The 23,547-nt window shown below is 44.5% G+C and overlaps 1 protein-coding gene across 1 annotated transcript in view; it reads left to right on the top strand.

Moving 5' to 3' along the window:
- Positions 1-23,547, top strand: part of RBM20 (RNA binding motif protein 20) — a 57,998-nt gene that overhangs the window by 10,853 nt on the left and 23,598 nt on the right. Inside the window, exons 8-11 of the mRNA XM_015596316.2 lie at positions 1,093-1,184; positions 1,551-1,648; positions 12,599-12,742; positions 15,411-15,542. Coding sequence (XP_015451802.1) covers positions 1,093-1,184; positions 1,551-1,648; positions 12,599-12,742; positions 15,411-15,542 — 466 coding nt within the window. The remainder of the gene's footprint in view (positions 1-1,092; positions 1,185-1,550; positions 1,649-12,598; positions 12,743-15,410; positions 15,543-23,547) is intronic.

The raw sequence follows: 23,547 nt of genomic DNA, 5'->3' as shown, positions 1-23,547 counted from the left end.
AATGCAGCATTAAAAGGAAGGAATTTATGCGCTCACTTAGGCAGCACATGCACTAAAAAGGAAGGAATTTCTTACATATACTACAACGTGGGCGAACCTTGAGGACATTATGCTAAGTGAAATAAGCCAGGCACAAAAGGACAAGAACTGTGTGATTCCACATATAGGAACCACCTAAAGCAGCCAGGGTCATAGAGACAGAAAGTAGAACTGCGGTTGCCAGGGGCCGGGGGAGGCGGACATGGGAGATGAGTGTTGTTTACTGCGTAGAGTTTCAGTTTCGCAAGATGAAAAGAATTCTGGAGATGGATGGTGGCGATGGTTGCAAAACGGGGCGGGGGAGTGTGCTTAGCGCCACTGCACTTAAAAATGGTTAAGCTGGTAAATCTCACGTGTGTTTTACCACAATGTAAAAAAGAAAGAGTTTTAAAAGGTCTTTCTTCTCTGGCTCTCTACTTTTTTTTTTTTTTTTTTAATTGTGCTAAAATTCACATAAGGCCCACCATGTGAACCATTTTAAAGTGCACAACTCAGTGGTCACAAGCACGGTCCCAAGGTTGTGCAGATGTTGCCAGTATCTCGTTCCAGAACATTTTCATCGCCCTCAGGTGAGGCCCCATACCCCTGAGCAGTCACTCCCCAGTCCTCCTTCCCCCAGCCCCTGACAACCTCTCATCTGCTTTCTATCTCTATAGATTTTCTTCTGGACATTTCGTGTAAATGGAATCGTATGACGTGTGGCCTTTTGTGACCGGCTTTTTTCACTTAGCACGATATTTTCAGGTTCATTCACATTACAGCATATACCACCTTTTTATGGCTGAATAATATTCATATACGTGTGTATACATATATATATATATGTCACATTTTGTTTATCTATAAATAAATCCTTTGATCTATATTCGGAATGTTTTTATCTTTCGGCTATTGCGAAGAGTGCTGCTGTGAACATTCATGCACACATTTTTGTTTGAACATCTATTTTCAACTATTTGGGGTCTGCGCCTAGGAGTGGACTTTCTGGGTCATATGGTAATCCTTTATTTAACTAATTGAGTAACTGGTTCCCCTTTTTTCACCCCTCTCCAGTGCTGGTGTCCGGTGTATACTCGGTCCAACAGAGGGAGCTCTGTGTGCCTCTCCCAACAGCACGGCTGTTTATAACCCTGCTGGGAACGAAGGTGAGCGTGGGCCTGCAGGTCAGCAGCATGAACCCGACATCATCTTCCCAAAGGCTTATCATGTCACATCTTTAATAACCAAATTTCCCTTATGTGGCCTTCTTATGCATCTATAAATCAAACAGATCCCAGGACGCTAAAATGCATTAGGCCTGCTGTCTGGGGCCTTCAACATTTTCTGACATATTTTAGACATAAAGCTTTGCTGGTCATCAGCGTGCCCAGAGATATAATCGTACCAGTCACCAGACAATATGTTAAGAGGGAATTTTCATTTGTTTCCTCCTACTTATGTCCTAATAGTGACTTTTGAAGGTAAAGTAAATAACTAGGTTTTCATCCAGTTTTGTGTAATTTATCATTTAGATTATGCCTCAAATCTTGGAGCATCCTATGCAGCCATTCCAGCAAGGTCATTTACTCAGTCAAATCCTGCATTTCCTTCAGCTTCCCCGGGGACAAATGTGAGTACAGAAGCATTTTCTCCATTGTCATTGTTATCATCAAGGCAGTGGTATCACTCGCGTGGTGCCTGAGTTTTATTAGGCACAGAAAAGCTGACGAGAAGCTGGTGGAGGAATGGCTTTGTGCAGTGCAGGAAAATGTGCCCCTGGACAGAGGTTGAGACGTGTCATTCAGTCCAGCGAGTATTGAAACACACAGATAAAAAGGCTGACAAATTCTTAAAATTGAAGGCACTCAGAGACTATAGCATACGGCACGGTTTTAGGAAAAAGATAAATTTGTCTGTGTGTGTTTTTAAGATGTCGATAGTTTACTGAAGTGGATCGTTTTTCATGAGTAGTAATTCTGAAACTTGAAGCAGAAAGAGAAAGTGCGTTTGAAAGTAAGGACGGTGTACTGATGGCATTTGTCGGCTCTTTGGGGAAATGGCTACTTCTGTATACTTTGTTTTCAGTCCTCTCTCAGTGACGTGCACGTTAGTCCCCCAAAGCTCTAAAGCTTCATCTCTCCTTTCCCACGGATCATGACAACAGTTTTTCTCTCTTTGGTTTCCCACGGCACGTAGCTTTGTGCCCCTAGGAGTCTCTCTCTCATTCCCTGGGAACACATGAAAAGGGGGCGGGAGACGCGGAACCGACTGTAAAACAAAATGCATTTGATAGAGGGCGTGTGTCTCTGGGCTTTTACCTGTGCCTATATATTTTTTCAATTTGTGGTGTGAACAGCTACGGCTTCTTTCTCTCTTTTCATGCAGCGAGCAAGTACAAGTTCATGACAGCAGCCCTCCACGTGCCATCCCCTCCACGTGTCGGGGCATTTGTGCAAAACTCGGGAAGGGCAGGCTGAGATTTTAGCCCCTGGGGGATGAGTGAGTGGGGAGGCAAGGAGGTCCATGACAAGAAATGAAGCCTGCCTGGGCTGCGTTTCTGTTTGTTCGTATCGGTTTGTTTGTGATGTTTGATGGGAGAAGCGCGTCAAGAGAGAACCCCCAGAAAGAGGATTTTGTGGTTTTCTTCTCTGTACTCTCCATGCTTAGAGCCACACCCACTCAGTGGCAAGTTTAGGTCATTTCCAGGAGAGCAGAGTGGCTGGGTTCGGTGACCCTGTCATTTGTCTTTGATTATATGACCTGTGTCCCGATGGGGGTGCTGGCAGCTCCAGCACCACCCCCACCCCAGGGCCTCTTTCCCCACGCTGTGGACCACGGAGGCATCTCTGTGCTCACAACCTGCTCTGAGATCCTAGCACTGAGGGTACGGGGACTGTGACCTAGATTGGGGAGGCTGGATTGGAAGGCAGGTGAGTCAGGGATCTAGGTGCAGGAAAGAGAGCTGGTGTCAACTGAGTCCCGTTGCAAAGGGAAAGGAGCTGAGAAGCGTTAAGAGAGGCCAGGGCAGGACAGCTTTGTGTGTGACCCCATGCCATCCTCTGGGGCTGGCCAGTGAACCAGAGGCCTTTTCCTGTGGTTGTGGAGCCAAGAGCCCTAAGTTCAAGTCCAAGTTCTGGAGCCAACTAGCTGTATGGCCTCAGGCAAATCACCAAATCGCTTTACTTCTCTGAGGCTCTCTTTCCTTAAACGGAGATAATACTCCCCTAATAAATTGTATGACTTTTGAAGGTACAGATAAAGGAAATGGCCGGGTGCTCACCTGGCTTGTGTAATTGATTGTCTCGATTATGCCTCAAATCTTGGCATATCATATGTGGCCATTCGAGCACAGTCTCCTGATTCGGTGTCAGAGCTGGACAGCAGGAGCAAGGTTCAGGCCAGACCACAGTTGTCCTGCCCTTGGAAGGATTGGATGAGTCCATGTCCGTGATGACGATTTGCAAACCGTGTCGGGTACAAAAGTAACAATGGCTGTTATTCGGCCATGAGTCCTTTTAACTTGCTGTGGGGAAACCTTCCTGTCTAAGGCCCTCTCTGCTCCATCCGCTAGCCCCATGACTTCGGGCAAATGTCAGTGTAAGCATTCCTCAGGCGCGAACCTGTCCAGGAATCCCTGTAGTCGTACCTGCCCTGCCAAGAGATGTCGCAAGGCTCCCATGAAAGCCCTCACCTGTGGGGCAGGCATGAGCAGTCTGACCCGTGATCATTTGTGGGTACAATTTCCTCCAAATGCCTAGCAATGGGGAGGTATCTGGCTTGAGCCTGAGGGGAAGCGACACAAGAAACAGTTTTCTTGCTGTAGTGGAGGCCAACAGGAGGGAGACCCCAGACACTGTAGGGTGATGGTAACAATAGTGGACACTACATAGTGCTAAACCTGGCTTGAGCCTGAGGGGAAGCGACACAAGAAACAGTTTTCTTGCTGTAGTGGAGGCCAGCAGGAGGGCGATAGCCCCAGACACTGTAGGGTGATGATAACAATAGCGGACACTACATAGTGCTTAATGCATTTTTAGCATTTTTGTATGTTTTAACTCATTTAATCCTCCAGGTAACCTTGTGAGGTGGGGAAACCAATGTGTAAAGAAACTAAGCGTCCTGCTTCAGGTCACACAGCTGGTAAATGGAGGCAGGCCCAGGTGGCCTGGCTCTGAATGCCTCACTTTCAACCACTAAGCCCTGCTGCCCGTCTTGGAGGGTCTCTGAGTTGTCATTGTTCTTGCTGTGATTTTCTCTTTAATAAGGTCCCTCCCCTCCCCCACTCCCATGCCACAAGCTGCTCAGCAGGATCCGAGGTACCTTGGGGTGCAGGGCCTCGGCCAGCCATCAGCCATGGAGCAAGGTACAGAGGCCAGTTAGACCTAGACTCGGATTCTTTGTCACTGTGGCAGCATCGCCCAGGATGGGCTCAGACATTTGGAGGGATTTTCTACAGACACAGTGGAGGGGAAGAGGCGTCATCTGACTGCTTTTATTGTTGTAAGTTCTGTGAGGTCTTGGTCAGATGAGCTTTCCCAAGGACATCTGGGGGACAAGGACAAAGCCTGTCCAGCCATGCCTAATTAGTGGCTCAATGGTCACATCTTTCCGTTGGCTTCTGGTCCTCTCGTTTGCCATTTTTGGCAAATGGAATCGAATGCAGGTATGTTTTTCTTTAGGCAAACCTGAAATACAAAAATATTGATATCTGAAGACAAGCTGAGAATTGAAGGGCTGATTAATCCACTACTTAAAAGGAAACTTTACAAGCCTCCTTTATGTAGTAAGGGAGTCCCTGAGAGAAATTTTTAATTTTTTTTCTGCCTACAAATACTGACATCCAAAGAAGAGCTGATACATCAAGGGGTGATGATTCTGCTAGCAAAGGACACTTTGCCCAGTGAGCTGCTTGTGCGTATACATTTCTACTGCTTTTTCTGCTTACAAAATTTTTGCTTTTTGTGAAAATTCAAACTGAGAAGACATATTTAATGGGAGATTGAAATGCCTACATTATCTCCCTCCGGCCCCCATGAGAACCCACGAAAGCTTTGACACACTTTCCTCCAGAAGTGTTTCTGTGCCAGGGCTTTTTCTGTCCGATTTCACTTAGGTACATCTTTTCAGAAACACATTTTTGGAGGACCAGCCAAGACTCCGCCATCGTAGTATCACTGTTGTTGGTGGAGCAGAGAGAGGACCCTGCTTCTAAAGTGCCCTGTTTTTAAGCAAGAGTACACAGGGACAGACACAGCCCTCTGGGGGTGAGCCTTCAGCAGGTCTCAGAACTGCTACACGATCTGAAATGATTGCAAATCCCATATACCACCTCCACCAAGCCTGGGCTTGGCTGCTAAATTTACACTCGTGCCAGCTCTGTGGGAGTGCGAGCCTTTTGTTTCCATGTTTATGGCTGACAGAAATGGGACATTGATCTGACAGTTGTGTGCTGTTTGTCCCCTCCTCCCCTGGGATTCCGGGAGAGCATGTGTTCACGTTCACTGAAGCTTCTGCCGTTTGACAGAGCACAGACACTTTCTCCTTGGCTGACAGAGTCATCATAAACAGAGTAATCAGGTTTCTTGAACAGGCCTGCAGGGCCTCCTCATGCTGTAAATAGTTTTCTTGTGCCTGCCCAAGATGTACTTGGCCTGCCGACTGTCCCCATTAAACCGCCTTGAAGTTTTCACAGCCACTTGGGAGTTTGTTTACTGTTGGCGCCATAGGTGGGCCTCCCTTGCCTGGGACAATACACACTGTTTTTATGGCTTCTTCTCACCAGGACCCTGTGTACCAGGAAACTTGTATAAATAAGGAAACTGAGGCATAGAGAAACTTAAATGTGTATGGAGGGCTACAGGTTTAAGCCATAGGTTGCCCCTTCGATTGCTGGCTGTTTCTAAAACACCTATTCATCCACTCTGGCCTTCCAGGTCCATGGTTCAGAGCACAGAGTAGTAACGGACATGGTGAATGATACCCACCCCTCCCGTACCAGTCCAGCTCTGTCCTCATTCCTGTCCCCTCCATGAGGGGCCACCTTATGCATTTTTAAAGAGAGCAAAGAGCCAGGAACAGAAGACCTGGGAGGGTTTTGTTTACTGTTGGTTTTTTTCCTTTTCTTTGTAAAAATTGTTTATTTTTCTTGTTGCAAAAGTAGTACACACTGTGTAAAAAATTCAAACAGTAACAGAAATGCAAAAAAATAGAGAATCCAACCCTGCAGAGAAAACCGAAGGTAGATATCTTTTGCTCTGTGTACCCCTAACTAGTGTACATGAGCATGTTTAATTATTAAAAGTATATATTTTTGCAAAAATCAGAGAACACCATACAATCTGTTGTACAACTTGGGTTTTTTTCACTTAACATAAGCTCACAATACATACTGTAATTGATTTCTAGACATCTTCATGCATCTGACATCTACCAGATGTATTTAGCACAATTTATCAAGTCTGCAGTTATTTGATGTTTCAGTGAGACCTGAGTTGTAATCACAAATCTACCACTACTTCGTTGCCCACAGATTAGTTCCTTTTCTTTCAGGTGTCAGTGATGCACCAGATGACCTCCCAAGATTCCATGACTCTAAAGTTTGTAGGCATATTAAAATTGCTCAGCAGGGGGAACTACCCCAAGAGCTGTAGGCAAGTCTGGCATCAATAAAAGTAGATTTACTCTAAGTCAAAGCTAATACGCTTTATAAAATATTCGAAAGTGTCAATAGAGACTTCTGTGTCTGTCCTCCGAGGTCCACACAGGAACCCATGCCCATTTGCTATCTGCATGATAACATTCAAAAGCAAGACATTTGCCTCGTGACTGTCATCAGGTGTCTTTAGCACAGAACCAGCAGAGGCCCACAGACTGTGTGCCAGATGAAATTAGGTCACACCTAAAGGAGATCAGGCTGGAGCACAGAAGTTTTTTATTAAAGACCGAATGAATCTATATTTGTAGCTCTAGGAAGCACTTTGAGAGACTCGTCTCACCCCGCAGGCCTATTGCCCTAAGCCACATTTTTATTGCAACTCTGAGTTATTTGAATTGGGCTGTTCTTTGAACTCATCTGCGAAGCCTATTCCCACCTGCATCAGAGGGCAGTGAAAGGTCTCAGAATCTCCCTACACAAGTCCGTTTGCTCCTTTCCCATTTCCATCCATTTATAAAGAATTTGTGGATGAGTGGAGAGGTCTGGGACACAGCCACATGAACCAGTAGAAGCAGCATCTGGTTTTAAACGAGTGACCGCAGCACGGGAAATGAGCAGCCTAGGCCTGTGATCGCATAGGGCTCATTCCAGGTCAGAGCTGGCTTGAGGTGTCCTCCAGGCTGAGGAGGGACGACTGTCTCTTCAGGTTAGTAATTAGGGCTTTGGTTACAACCCTTGACATCTTAGCTCTCTTAGAGATTTGACCTTGGGCTGGGAAATTTCAAATGCACCTGTCACATGTGTGCCTCCCAGAAGCTCAGTGGGCAGAGCAGTGGGTGAGATGTTAACAGGGCCCATCAACACCTCACACCAAAAATTCAAGTTGGCAAGGTCTTATGATTCTCTCTAAACCCATCTACTCCTCTGCCTCAGAGCACAGCTTTTAAAGTGTATTTTTGGTAACTTTTAATTTTAATGTAATCCAGACTTACAGAGAAGTTGCAAGAAAGGTATAAGGAACATCCATATACCTTTTGGCCAGATTCACTATTCCTTTACATTTTGGCCCATTTATCATTCTCTGTGTTTCTTTCTGTGTGCGTCCCTCTCTCTCTATTGTCAAACTGTCCAACCATCTCTATCTGTCTGTCTAATCATCCACTCATCCGTCCATCTGTTCACCCATCTCTCTATCTTTCTATCTATCTATCTATTTATCTGTCTGTCTGTCTATCTATCTAATCATTCATGTTTTTGCCTGTTTTTTCTTGAACCATCGGAGACTTTGCACCTCTTTGCCCATAACTACGTCAGTAGGAATTTCCTAAGAACCCAGACTTTCTCTTAAATGACCATAGTACAGTTATATCCTCCCTCCCCCCACCCCCCGCTCCGTCTAGGATCATCATAGCACACCCTTTAACTGTTGGAGGAAAGGAGGCAAACATTTATAGGAGGCTGCTGGATGCCAGACATTGCACTAACGCACTTTATATACATTGTGGCATTTTTTTCCTCTAAGCAGTCTCGTGGAATCAATTTTTATTCTCCCTGTTTTATAGACAAGCAAACTCAGGCTTGGAGAAATTCGGTAACTTGCCCATGGTTAGTCACTAGGGAGCAGGTACAGATCCAAGTCTATCCAATGTCCCCATTGCCCTGGCACACCCATGATGTGTGTCTGTCATCAGAGAGGCACCAGGCTCGTGTGTCCTTAGTTCATCTCAGCATAGCATCTCAACCCTACGAGGCAGTGTGGATGCAGAGTCATTCAGGGAGTGCCAGAGCTTATCAGCAAGGTACTCACTGCTTGGAGCTTACCTTCAATCCTGTAAAGATGCGACTGCCACCAGCACACACAGGCGTGTCTGAAAGATGAACATATGCATGCTGAACCAGATGATCACATAGGGACGGAGGGCAAACATCACACTCATTGGGACCAGAGTGAGAAAGACACTGTTTATGTCCCACACAGTTGGGGAAAGTTATCCTGGATCTTAGCTTGGCAAGGCTTCTGGGCAGAGTGGAATTTTAGAGCTTAGAGCTACATAAGCATGGATATTTTACATTTGGAAAGGACTTTAGACAAGAGGCTACCTCCTTCATTCCAGACACTGAGAAACTAAGGCCCAGAAAGGAGAACTAGTTTGTCCCTGTCACGTACCTAATCAGTGGCCGAGATGGGACTTGAATCCAGGTCCTCTGTCTTCTAGGCTTTTTTTTCCCATTACATCAGAAAGTCCAATCTTTTTACAGCCCAAACCCCTTTTAATTATTTACTCCTACCCCAAGCAGCCACTGTTCTGTACCCCATGTTTGGAAAAGTATCCAATCTGCCAAAGTACTTATATTAGTGAGTAATTAACTAGTTACCCATTTTTATTAATCAGAAATACAGACACACCAATCAGACTTTCTAATCAGCCTAAGATCTAACCAGGGTGACCATATTGATAGAATCAAGAAACTCAAAGTATGATCTCAACTCAGGTTTTTTTAAATGTCAAAAATAATGACCCTCCCTTGAATATTATTACCTTCAAAGACCCTTCAGGACTTATTAGAGAACTCAGGTTGGGAATAGCGTACAATATCACGCTGCTGCTCAAAGGCACTCAGGGTGGTCTGTACCCCCAGTGAACAAATTTTACTGTAGGTGTCCCACCTAAAAATGGCATCATCCCTTCCTCTTACCTTCCCATTTTCCTCCCTCCCTCCCTTTCTTCCTCAGCATTCAGGTCTCCCATAGGATACAAGGCAAATAATAGCCATGTTTATATAAACTGTTAGAGAATAGGTTAGAGGGATTATGCATATAAATCTATACCTTCTATGAATAATCAAATATGATTTCAAACCTACTTGAGTTTAACAAAAAGGTATTTTAGATCAATGACGGAAAAGAATGCAGACTGAACTTTCCTAAATCAAATATTTGCAAAGAATATGCAGGCATATCTTGGAGATACTGTGGGTTTTGTTCCAGACCACCACAATAAAGCGAATATTGCAATAAAGCGAGTCAGTCACATGAATTATTTTGGTTTCCCAGTGAATATAAAAGTTATGTTTACAGTATACTGTAGTCTATGAAGTGTGCAGTAGCATTATGTTTAAAAAACAATGTATGTACCTTAATTTAAAAATACTTCATTGCTTAAAAAAATGCTATCATCAGAGCCTTCAGTGAGTCATAATCTTTTCGCTGGTGGAGCATCTTCCCTTCACTTTGTCAAAGACACAGTGTGTGCGAAGTGCAATAAAATGAGGTATGCCTGGAGCATGTAAGAAAACTTTCTTTCTAACTGGATGGGATATTTCATGTGCTCTGAAGCCGGACACAACACAAAGCAAACCCTGAACACAGCAATCCTTAAGATTTTCAGTTCTCAAGATTTTCATTGCCTGGCTTACTTAGAAAATGATAAACTGGTTAACTGAAGAAGCCGCTCATGGTCACTGGAGCAAGTTGGCCTCCACCCTGAGGGATCAATATCTGGCAGACCTAAGCTCATTTGTAGTTCCACTTGGAAAGCTCCTAATTAACATCATTAACTGGAAAGAATATTAGAGGTCTTGTGATTATCTTAACTGACAACAAGAGAATCCATAAAATCCAGCTTCTATTTCTGATTAAAAATCCTGAGAGAAAAAAATGCACGCATAGAATGTATTTTAAACTTTGAGTGAAAACCTCGAGACCCATTCATTCTGGGGCTTCTCTAACAAGGTCTGCAGCGTGCATTCATCTCGCTCCTTGGTGACTGGCAGCTGCGAGTGTTTATTCTCCAGGAGGCATGTTCCACCGCCTCGTAGCAGCTTTTGCTGCTCTCACACTTGAATAAAAGCCTCTTGAGTTGCTTTTTCAGTCTGGAGGAGACAATGAGAGAGGCACTGGCCCTCGTACCTAGTCATTAGGCAACTGGACAGGCAAGGAGCAGAGCGGGGATTGGCACAGAACCATCCTGCATGTTTGCTCTGTTGTCTAAGCACACATCAGCCCAGGCCAACCACAGCTAAGTCACATGTGGCAGAAACGTGCCCCACTAAGAGGTGCCGGGCAGAGCATCCAGCCTCAGCCATCCCACTGATGAACTCAGAGGACCAACCACATTGCCTTGTCTCAGAGTTCAGCTGGGTCTGTGTCTTTATGTGGATCACTCACGCTAATATAAGGCACAGGCCCTCCTCCTGTCATCCCTGGAGGACCTTGAGAGCCACCTGGGGCCACACACTGAGCCCTGTTCTCCTTTGGGAAAGTGTTTGACCTCTGGACATTGCAGATGGGGAGATCTGAAAGGGGCACTTGGGTTTCTACAGTTCAGGGCTGAACCATAAAAGGAAATTCTTATAAACTTTAATTGTCCTCAGCCCAGATTAGACGAGGGAGGGCTTTTCACGGCAGAATGACCCAATTATTAGCTCTTGTTAGGGATGGGACCTCAGACTCTCCTTCCGTATTACTTTAGCAGAGCTGGACCCACGTCAAATGTAATTAGATGTTGAAGTCGACTTTATTGTAGAAAATAGTGATTATGCAAATGTAGGCTATGCTATTAGAATGTATTTCGGGTTTGAAAAATTGCATCCTTCTCTCTAGGTTGGTTTGGCTTATGGTGACTAATTCTTGAACCTCTTGGAGACTCCAGGCTGATTAAGGTTTTCACGGGCCACACGCACTTCCTTCTCCAGAAGATTTGATTAGGCCCAGCTGTTGGCTTCCAAACTGTGTACCGTAGAGGTGTCTTTAGGACTCCCATCTGGAAGTGACAGCAGGGTACTGGACCCCAGGGTTTGTCTAGAGCAGCTCCTCTTATGTGTTGAATATATCGGGCTGGTGAGCAAGCTTTTGTTTGGAGAAAGCATTCCAAGGCCAACCAAATTTTGAAAGTCACTGTCCTAAACCGTAGGTTGTTACTGTAAATGTCTATGTCTGTGGATTAGGTTCCCACAAATTCTTTCTATGTTCTTTTTTTTTTTTCTTTATTGGGATTTTGTAAAAATTGTAAGTCAAATAATATGAGGTATGTAAGAAAAAGGTTAAATCTCTCTCCTCTTCCTCCTCCTTTCTAGTTCTGTTCTTTGAAGATAACCAGTGTTGACAAGTTAATATATATCCTCCCACACTTTTCTCTTCTGTGCTGATATCTTTTAAATTTTTTTCTTTGGGAAAAGTTTCAAAAGGACAGAACAGTGGAGACTAGTATCAGTAACCCCTGTATACTCATTCCCCTATTCCAATCATTATCAGAATTACAGCACTTGCGTTATCTATCTCCTCATATATGTTTGATTTTTTGTTTTGTTTTACAAAAATGACATCATACTACACATGTGACTTGGCAACCTGTTTTTAACTTACTCTACCTTAAAAATGACTTCTTATCAGCTCATCTCCCTCCTCCTTTTAATGGCTATGTAGTTTTCCATGGCATGCTTGAATCATCACTTATTCAGTCATTACTCTATTTTTGGACACCCGGGCAGTTTTCAAAATTTTTTGCTGCCTTATAAATTACTGCAACAAATGTCCTTGTATCTAAGTATTTACATATTGGTGCATGTATTTCTGTAGGGTAGATTCCCAAAAACGAGTTGGCAGGATTGTGGACTATGTATATTTTAAGTTTTATTTAATATTGCTAAAGTTTATTCTCAAAAGATCATAGATACCTCCCACCAGCAACATATGCCCATCTCTTTATATTTTCAACAGCCCGGGGTGTGATTGTTCATTAAAAATGTTGTGAATCTTTTCTGCATACAGATGGCATAAAATCGACATTTTCGTATGTGTTCATGAATGGATTCTTTTTCCGCATTAATTTTGTAAATTATAGTTTTGCAGTCATTATTTGGGGGAGATAGCCGTTAGGAACATGTCTGGAATAAAGACCAGCCACTGTTCTTCGTTTGCACTAGTTTGCACAGCGGAAAATGGGTGCCGGCCGCGTGGTGCACATCTGCAATCTCCCTGAAGGAAGCTGCACTGAGAATGACGTCATCAACCTGGGTCTGCCCTTCGGAAAGGTCACGAATTACATCCTCATGAAGTCTACCAATCAGGTAGGGCTGGGCACTTTCACAATGGTGCGTACTGTGTAGATCACACCTTGGTGGAAGGAAACGATATACATTGTTTATGTTTGTTTGTTTGTTTTAAGAAGCTGTTCTTTTTTTAAAATTAATTAATTGGTGGAAGGAAACGATATACATTGTTTATGTTTGTTTTAAGAAGCTATTCTTTTTTTAAAATTAATTAATTGATTAATTGATTATTTATGGTGGCAAACTTGGGTGAAATCCAATACGTTTCAGCTGTACACTTTAACAGTAAGGCATATATAGGTTTACACTGTGTGTTCACCTCCCATAGTAAGATTTCTTTCTGTCACCACGTATTTTACCCCATCTACGTCCCCACTCCTCCCCCAACCCCTACCCTCTGGTAACCACTAGTCTATAGTCCATGTCCATGAGTCTCTATTTGTCCTGTTCATTTGTTGCTTATATCCTACATATAAATGATGTCATGTGATTTTCAACTTTTTCTGTCTGGCTTATTTCGCTTAGCATGATTATCTCGCGATGCAACCATGTTGTCGCAAATGGCAGTATCTCATCTCTTCTTATGGCTGAGTAATATTCCATTGTATATATGTACCACAAGAAGCTGTTCTTAACATCAAGAGGTAATGCACGGCTGACTCCTGTCGGAACAGCGCAGAGGTTTTTGGTGGTGGTGGTGTTTCAGTCCCCTTGTTTTACCTTACCCTTCTCATGATGGCTACAGACAGGCCTTTGTGAGTTGCCTAGAGGTGAGGAAGTGCTTTGGAATGAGGTGCTCATTGACATAGGAAAGCTAACTGGCCCCCAACATAGAAATCCATGGACTTGAGCCTTTTCACTCTGTCACCAACCCCCCAAGCTAACGCTCCAGCCTTACATTCTAAATTTCTCATCACTGAGGCCTGGATTTGGAACCTGCCAACAATTGACTGGAAACATATTTTCACTGATCCTTGATGTTAGCATCCGAGGCCGTGGGTCTCACAGCGGGAGACTAGGTGGGAATTAATGGATGCTCAGTAAGACTAAGGAACTAAGAATCCTTAACCTGTGGAGATTAATTGAATCCTTGGGAGTTCATGTGCTTGTTTTCATTTCTAGCATCAAAAGAGAGAGTTTATACTGAGAATGGCCAGAAATAAGAATATTTTGTATTACACTGTTAATAAATATATTTTTACAGAAGAACAGGCACAGGAGAAATTCCTTTCTTAATCAAGGCATAAACTTTAGAGACTCAAAGCCACATCGGGTCATCAGTGGTCTTCCTCCACCAAGCTGGCTTAGACTACTCACTTTCTCTCTTTGTTCTTGCTTCTCAGAATTCTATTTTGGGTAAATGTCCCATATTCGGCTGCCACATTAATGTGGTGAGATTCATTGAATTAATATTCGCATTCGACAGTTGAGAAGTAGAGGTGCTAAAACGTTTACATGAACAGAGAAAGCCGGGTGGCAGAATTTGAATAAAACTCTATATCATCTTGACTTCTTAGTCTCCCACATTTCTGCCATGACTGTGACAGCACGGAGAAAAGCATATCTGCAATTCAAAAACAAATGTGAGGGAAGGAGGGAGGATGAGCTTCTTCGAGGCAGTGGGGGAGGAGGCGTTCACAGTAAGGGCCCCCTTGTCCCTGACCGCGGTTCCTTCTCAACATGGAGGGACCAGATCAGTACAAACCAAACGAATCTAAGAAAGAGTAACAGTAATGAATCCGCCACAGCAGCTACAGGAAAACTGACAGGTTAGTCAAAATCGTCTATTTAGACAATCTCCGTAGACACCAGTTGAATGAGAAAGACCATTTCTTTGTAAGTTGTTATTTTTAAAAATCAGAACAGTGAAATAAAGAGGGAAAACGCTGTGGAAACATAACTGAGGATTTTCCTTTCTCTTTAACTCACAGAGACGTGACCTTCATTCAAGCCTAGGAAGCCCTCGTGGTTTTTGTTTTTTTTTTTTAGTATATTTCTTTCTTTGCCAAGAAAGTGAGAGCTCAGCTACCCAGGGTTTGTGTCCCTGTCTTTTGCTGTTGCCACCACTAAATAACAGATTTTGCAGGGATCCACCCAAGGTCACTTGTGCAATAAACTCACCCTCCCCTGTGCACTCCTCCCCTGGGAAACTGTGGTTTAATGGACCCTCCCATCCCAGAGGGGCTCCTGTGGCATGGCGTAGCCCAGGATGGACATACATAATTAAGAGTAATGTTTGGTAACCATGGAGATCAAGAGAGGGGGGCCATCTTATAATGAGCGCTTTTGGTGAAGTCAATAAATAGGTCTCTTTGAACAGATGGGATCAAAGAGAGCTCTTTCTTGTACTGATTTTTTTTTCTTTTTATTGAGGTATAAAATACATACTCTAAAGTGCACTCATCTTAATTGCACAACTACATGAATGTTTTACATGTGTACGCCCATGTAATTACCACGCAGATCAAGATACAGAACCTTTCCAGAACCTCAGAAGGTTTCCTTATCCCCCTTCCCAGTCAATACCCCGCTCCACCCCACCCCAGAGGAATGCTCAACTCTGATTTCTATCACCATCGATTCGTTTTCTGTACTCTAGAACTTCCAATACATGGAATCATACCTTGTACTGAATTTTAAGACCATGCAAGTCAAGTCCAATGTAGGTCCTTCCTTTCTTTCCTAGGCCTTTTTAGAGATGGCTTACACAGAAGCTGCCCAGGCCATGGTCCAGTATTACCAAGAAAAATCTGCTATGATCAATGGTGAGAAGTTGCTCATTCGAATGTCTAAGAGATACAAGGAGTTGCAGCTGAAGGTAAAGTATTCTCTTATTCATTCAGTCATTCATTTGAAAGTCTTCTTGTCAGGAAAGAGAGGACAGGAAGAGATCCAAAAATTACCCACTTCCTTTGAGGATGTCACGTGGAAAGGCAAACCATTATAACATAGCAAGATAAGTGCTCATTGATGCAAGTACGAAATGCAAAGGGATGCTTGAGACAGGATGACTAACTACCTGGGGCCCGTGGGATTGACAGGGGAAGTCTTGGAGGATGAAGTAAGAAGGGAAAGGTGGTTGCTTTCCAGAGGTGGGAGTTCCAGGCATAAGCCCTGAATATAATCTCCTCTACTCATACAGGTCTTCAGTAACTTTATTCCTTAGTCACCTGCCTTGATCTCTTATTTTTTCTTCCATCCTCTATATTTATGTCTTCGGCCCCATAGAAATCCTTCTAAGCAACACATGGCTAAATTGGCCACTGTCAGAGCTCAGGTGAATTCAGATCATTCCAAACAGGACTTTTGTTTTTGTTTTAGCTTGTTCTACATTTGTTTTCTCTTTCTTTCTTTTCTTTCTTTTTTTTTTTTTTTATTGTGAAGTACAATGTACATACAGAAAAGTGAGTAATTATGTGTTATACAGTTTAAAAAGCAATAACGGGTGGAAACCCCATAAGTCCCATAAAACCACCACCAAAGTCAATAAATAGGACACCGACAGAACCCCGGAGCCCCTCTGAGCCCCTCCTCACACTCAGTGTCCCCCTCTGCACTCCGCCGACTGTAAAAATGATCATTTCCTTGCTTTAACTTGTAGTTCCACTACCATTTCTGCCTTCTTTAACAGTAAGTTTAGTTTCACCTATTTTTGAACTTTATATGAATGGAATCATACTGTCTGTGTTCTTTCATGTCTGGCCTCTTTCATTCAACAGTATGCCATCCATGTTGGGTGTGTCTATTTATTTTCATTGTTGTATCAATTTCCATCGTATGACTATAAATTTAGTTATCCATTCCACCATTGATGGACATTTGGGGTGTGTCTAGTTTTAGAGTGTTAGGGACAATGCTGCTGTGAACATTCTCAAACATGTTATCTGGTACACCTGTACATGAGCGTGTAATTAACTAGGAGTGGGTACACAACTCGGAGTGGAATTGCTGGATTACAGGGCAAATTTCCTAGATAATATAGCAAGCTGTTTTCAAAATTAGTTGTCCCAAATTTATACTCCTACTAGAAGTGTCTGAGAGCTTTCAATGGTCCACATTCTTGCTAACATTTTGTCTGGTCTGACTTTTTAATTTTTGCCTGTCCGGGAGAGTGTGATAGATAGCTTATCAGAATTTTACTTTTTATTTTCCTGATTACTAATTGAGATCGAGCACTTTTTCATATGCTTATCGGCTCTTTCATTTGGATTTTCTCTGGTGGGAAGTTTTTTTTCCAATCGTTGCCCATGCTTCTCTTTTAGATGTGTCTTCTTAATGGTTTGCAGGAGTTCACTTAATTAGATCACTTAGTCCATTTGGATTTATGGTAATTAATCCTATATTTGTGTTTAAATCTCCCTTCTTATCGTATGTTTTACTACTGTCCCATTTAATAGAGATGTTCCAGGTCACTTCAGCTCATTCCACATTTACTTAGGGTTATTTTGTTTAAGACCCAAAACCCTCAATCTGCCTTTAAGCCAGAAGACAAAGGCCGAGTGGCTGTTTCTGGACAGGACTAGTTCTCATAAATCTGCATATGTAAATTGGTCATATGTCAACCAGTTGCCAAAGCTCTGATTCTGCTTTGCTTGCAGTACTGCTTTTGAGGTTCCTTTGCCAACAGTTCTGGCAGAACCTGGCATTTTTTTCTCACTAATGAAATCATGGGGCTTTTCTCAAACAAGTGAAAGGTCCCACCCCATTCTGTACCCAGCCAAAGTTCCCGTTCTGATTCTACCCGGGGGCTAGAATTGAATTTCTGCACTGAATTCTCAGTGGAGCTTTGGTCTCCAAATGAAATGTTGTTGTAAATTCTAATTAGGATTAATAACCATACTCAGCTTCCTAAATTAAGGTACCAGGCACTGCAGTACCTTGCCAAGGGAGATAGTTTTGGGGTGGTGCAAAAACCGAGGGTTCTTTAAGAGGTCCTATGGTCCAGATTTGCATTCAGCAAATGTTGTGCCCACTGTGGGTGGGAACTAGGCCGGTACCGTGGGTGTGGAGGTAGCAAGCTTGTGGAGGAGCTCACAGTGCGGTGGGAGGAAGCATAGGTAAATACAGAGCCATCCACAGCCTTGTGACCTGTGCCGAGTTAGAGGGTGTTGGTGCCAACCTAGGCTCTACCCCTTCCTGCTTGATGAGCTTGGACAAGTTACTTCATCTCTGTGAGCCTCAGTTTACAGATCAGTAAAGGACTATATATCTTTAGAGTTTTGGTGGTAAGCATCCTTTTTTCATACATTGTCTCTTTGAGCCTCACAATCTTTCTTCCTTGGATAATAACACTAATTATAAAAGTACAATGATAACAAGAATATGTACCTTTGATTGAATCCTGGTACTCTGTGTCAAGTACTGTGCCAGGCACTTTACGTACATTTTCTCCTGTAATCCTAGCATCAGTCCTGTCAGACGGGTGTTATTATCTCAGGTTAACAGATGGGGAATCTGAGGCTCATAGAAGTTCAGTAACTTGCTCACAACTGTAGTTACTGGAAGAGCCTAGATTAAAACGTAGGACTGTTTTGGTTTTGCACTGTATTTGCATCTCTATATTGTGTTATTATGATCTTCATTGTCCACTGAAAAATCAGAGAGAAATCAGGTAATTAGTCACCCAGTCAGTAAGCTGCAGACATAGTATTCTAAAAGAGCGTCTGAAATTTTAACGTGCGGATCTTGTTAACATCTCTGATTCAGTGTGTCGGGAGCAGGGCTGTGATTCTGTGTTTCTAACAAGCTCCCAGGAGATGCTGACGGCTGGTCCTCAGCACACACCTTGAACAGCAAGGGTCTAAAACACACTGTTTTCTGACCTTTAGTAAGGATCCCCTGCTCCCCGAGCTGTCACACTGCCCCTATGTGAAAGCATCTCAAAAGATGTTTCATCTACATAGTAATGTATGCATTATGGTTCCTATGTTGACATCAGCTAGGACTTTGCAGGTAACAGAAATTTGTCTCATTTAAGCATATTGACTAAAGTTTAAAAAAAGGAATTTATTGGCTCATGTAAATGAAAAATCCAGCTTTGGCTGGAGGCCCGGCTGGATTCAGGGCCCAAGTGATGTCATCAAGACTTGGCTTCTCTCCACTTTTCCTTCTGCTCACTTGGCTTTGCTTTTGGAGTCTCCCTGGGATGGCCCTTGGCAGACCCGGGCTCTCTCCTCTAGGTGGCGTGATGGCCTCACTGACTTCCGCAGCTCTGGCTTCTCATCCTCTTTTCCTTCAACAAGAGAAAGCCAGAGTTTTCTGAGTAGCTCCCACTGAAGTCCAGAGAGTCACTCTGATCCGGCTGGCTGAGAACACGTGTCCTTCCCTGAACCAATCTCTGTGGCCAGAGGAGGCCAGGCTGTGATTGGCTAAGTCTGTGTCACCTGCTACATCCTCAGAGAAGGAGTGGAGAAGGGAGAATGGCTACTAGGGAGGTAGACAGCAAAACACTGCATCCATAAGTGTCTCTGGGCCAAAGGGACCACCACGTGGGGTCCCACCAGGGCTTGCCAGAGGTGGGGGGAAACTTTGATTGGTTTTTCTTTGTAGCTTTACCTTTTGCTCACCAGACAAAGTGGAGGAGGAGAGATTTTAAGATACTTCTCATCTCTCTTGAACGTTTCCTCATGCCAGTAATCTTATCTCTCCATACACTCTTTGTGGCAGAGGTTCTATTCCTCAGGGCATTTAAGGAAGAACCTTTCACATAGCAGGTGTCCAACAAATGCGAGGAACGAATAAGAAAGATGAAAGCGGAAGGAAAAATCAAAAGTGAGTGTTTTTCTTCCTGCAGACAAGAAGATTGAATTATTTTCTGGTTTATTCTACAGAGACTCCTCCAGAATCATAGCGTCTTACATACAGAGGGGAACTCGAATAATGTAAACCATTGTCTCCCAGTCACTGCCTCAGAATTGTCCAGGCAGTTTTCAGTCCCCTTCGGTAGATTTGGGGTAAGATTGGGGCTCTCAGGCAGTCTGGAGGCAGAGGGCCTGGTTTCAGAGCAACAGGAAGGTGAAATCAGCAAATGATGGTTGTGGGTCTTCTCCACATATGACGTTATTGCTGAGAGCTACGGTGAATATGAGACATGGTCCTCACTTGGGGAGAGTTTGCTCTCTAACTGGGGAGACAAGCTATTCTCGTGCAAAATTATACAGGATTTAAACATGAGTGTGTAAGTGCAGGAACTCTTAATAGTTCAGTGGCAAAAGGCAGTTGTGATTTGGTTGCATAAAGGTGGGAGCGATTACTGAGCAGGGCCTTGAAGGATGAGGCAGATTAGCTAAATGAAGGGTGCATCCTAGGTGGCAGGAGTCAGGTGAGAAGAGATATAGAGCCTTGAAAACGACCGGGGCTGCTGTGACAGTGTCTGGCTCTGGCGAGCTCAGGGCTCATCTGGAAGGTTTCAGCATCTTTCCAGGACTCTTGAGGCATGTAAAAGAGCTGTGGAGGGGTCAGAGGGCACAAAACCCTCTAGCAGCTCCTTTTATGTTGGTCCAGCACTCTGCAGCTTTTATCAGTGTAGCCTGCTATGCCCTGAGGTGCTTGGTGGATGCCAGATGGGCCTCATTATCTCACCTTTACAGATGGAGAAAGTGAGTCTCCCACAGACAACAGTCCTTGACCCCAGATGACCCAGCCAGCTGGAGGCAGAGCTGGGGCCGCTTTTTTTTATTTTCAAGCAGCACTGCTTCCCTCTGAGGGTGCCAGCACCTCCCTAGGACCACATGGGGCTTGGCATCTCACCCTTGTCTTAAATGCAGCAAGATGTGTTGACCGTCAGCGCTGTGGATGGTCCCCTGTGGGGTCGTTGAGCCCCATCAGTGTCATCACAGAATGGATGAAAAGATGCCGTGACTGGAATTTGCCTCAGAACACTCTGTGCAGTGGGGGTAGGGTGGGATGGTGGGGTATAGATGAAATGAAATTGGTCAGAATTATTGACAGTGAACATGGATATGTGGGGATTCAAGATACCATTCTCCCTGCTTTTGTGTATGTTTGCAATGTCCTACAAGAAAAAGATACCCAGAATGTCTTCATAGACCTACTCAGTTCTCTCTCATTTTCACTTTTCTGTGGTAATCACAGCTTTAGTTTACCTGCCTCCTTTACACCTTTAACCACAGGAGGATGAGGCCAGACCTGACGAGGAAGACTGAAAGGATTTTCTTAGGGCTGTGAGAAGTTGATTCTGTCATTTAAAAGTCTTTGGCCGCTTCTGTCCCTTTCTGAGTTGGCAACTGGTGGAGTGTTTGGGCCAGAGAATGCCAACAATTTGGAATTATCACTTAAAGTAGAAGAACTGACCTGTGGTCCTCAAAGGGGTGTCACAATGCTGGTGACTGCCAGCCCTGGCATATAGTTTTTGAAGATTGTCTTAATGTTTCTCTGTCGCTCCAGCCATTCATGCTGGAACGGGTATCATGGAGTACCTGTTCCATGCCAGGCTCTGTGCCGGTGCTGGCTGTGTGAGGACCAGCAACCCAATGCCCTATCTCACTGGAGACATGGGACCTGGATAGACGTCGCTTCAGAGGGTGCTGGGCTGAAAGCAGCCTCAGGAGGATGTTATGGGTAGAAAAATAAGGGGCAAGGAAATACTTAAGCCAAGAAGAGGCTCTTTTAGCCCACAAAGCACTCTAGGTTCATCTCTTTGACCCCTGGGGGACTGCATGGGACACTAGAGGATATTTTCATCCGTAGTGCCTGCTTGGCCCACTCTGCCCTTCGTCAGGTGGCACCCCAGAGGGGAAGGGCATGATCCTCCTCCTACCCAGTGCTTTCCTGGGTCTGGGCTGAAAGGAACAATCACCAGACTTTGAGGTTCCAGAAGACCAGAAGGAAAGTTTGGGGAACTTTAGGGATTCTTTTTGTCACAGAAAGTCCCCCATCTAACCCCCTCAGGGAATTTATATGTTCTGAAAAGTTGGCATGGTACATTTAACCCAGTTTGGGGGGCACATTCTTTAGACTTTGCCTATTCCAGCTTGGCAGTGTGAGCCACAGATTCGGGACCCAGGATGTGGCCTCTGCAGTGAAGGCAGATCTCATCACATCTCCCTGTCATGGGTCCTGATGGCTCCTGCCAGCTTTGGCGACCTCTGGTCGCTCATGTGTTGGCTTGTGTGGCGGCAGCGCTGCAGCAGGTCTTCTGGGGACCAGCCTTTCCCAGCACGATGCAGTAGGCAGCTTCCATTTTGTGGCCCCAGGTGGGTAGGCAAGAAGACCCACTTAGCGGGATCACCTCCAGATGTACCTTCTCGTTCTACCCTCAGGTGTTGACAGACTACCCTGGTGGAAGGACAGGTGGTCTCAGGTGGGGTAGAAGGAGGTGTCGTGGGTGACAGCCTCTTGGCCCAGGCCCACAGCCCCAGTTTTTTCCATGCTTGGCCTTGGGTCTCTGCTTGTGGTCCAGTTTAAGCAGTTGAGGTGCTGGGTGACAGTAGAAGCCTGGATGATCTGTTTACTTGTAGGTGACACATTCATATGCTTATGAAGGAGCAACCTTTGTGGATACAATCAGATGAAAGGGACCATTTGCCAAAACTGCGAGGCTCCTTTTTGGGTGGGCATCTTGATTAGTGCTGAGTTCCTGGCCTTTTCTTGAGCAGCAGTGTACTGGCTCCTCGACCTCCTACTTCGTCACCAAAGGGGACGGGATCACCACCTTCTCTTTCTCATTCTTTCCTTTTATAGTTTGAGCTGGCAAGAGACCGCTCCCTGGCTTGACCATTTTACATCCCTTCCCTGTGCCCTAGGCCTGACCTGCGGCCCCGAAACCACAGGCTGCTCCTCCTTATTCTGTCTATCACTCGCGTTTTCCCAGCCCAAACCCTCATTCTCAGCAAGAACACAGATCAGCGCCCACGCGCTCAGAGGACACTCCGAATTCTCATCCTGGCTGGATCCCATAGCTCACTTCATATCTCTGGCCCTGGTTTTGCCATCTGTAAAATGGGATATATGATGCTACCTAACAATCGTATAGCGCTGAGGTTTCATAATTCTTTGTAAACTATACAGGAAAAAAAAACAAGGATAAAAAGAGCATTCGATTAAACGTCTTAATCAAATTCTTTGTCAAAAGTTGACATCGCAAACTTCGAGGGTGTTTAGGCCAGTTTCTTTTAAGTGGTGGTTTTATTGAGATAGAATTTGTGTGCCAGAACAGTTACCCTGCACCATACCTTTTCAGGCAGTGGGGGATTTCTGTAGTCTTTTGGAAGACATTCTTGCCCTTTCTTTTGTGCTCATGAATTTCTTTTTTTCTTTAATCATTTATTTTTTTATTGTTTTGTTATTGTTGTCCATTCTGGGCCCAGGAGAGGGCTTTGGTTGGGATTTGGGAGCTGGGGTTGCTCCTGTCCTGGCATAGCCCCCATATAGTGACCTCTGGAGTGAGTGGGGCCTTTGGGTGCCTGGCATCCTCAGCTGTGAATCATGGCTCCCTGCCTACACTGCCTACTCCACGGGTTTCTGTTGAGTACCAAATGACCCCCGTGGAAGAACACGCTGGACTAAGGTGTTTCATGGGACATGGAGAGGATCTTGGAGTTGAAATGCCTGTCGTCAAGTTCTGATTCTCCGACTACCTCTATGACCTCGAATGTGTTCCTTAACCCGGCACAACTCCAGGAGTCATCATCTACATGAAACACAGTATGGCTGGTGACTCTGGAATTGTGCAGGGCAGAACTCTGCCTCGGTCTCTCTGGGTCCCAGTTTCCACATGTGTAAAACGCGGAGGCTGCATTCAATGATCTTCAAGTCTATTTCCGAGTTATCATGCCTGGCTGCCTTTCCTCCCCCTTTTTCTC

Source organism: Pteropus alecto, unplaced genomic scaffold (assembly GCF_000325575.1).
Source record: "Pteropus alecto unplaced genomic scaffold, ASM32557v1 scaffold177, whole genome shotgun sequence".
In the NCBI taxonomy this organism is placed as follows: domain Eukaryota; kingdom Metazoa; phylum Chordata; class Mammalia; order Chiroptera; family Pteropodidae; genus Pteropus; species Pteropus alecto.
The sequence above is the reverse complement of the archived record's forward strand: the minus strand, read 5'-3'. Positions and strand labels throughout refer to the sequence as shown.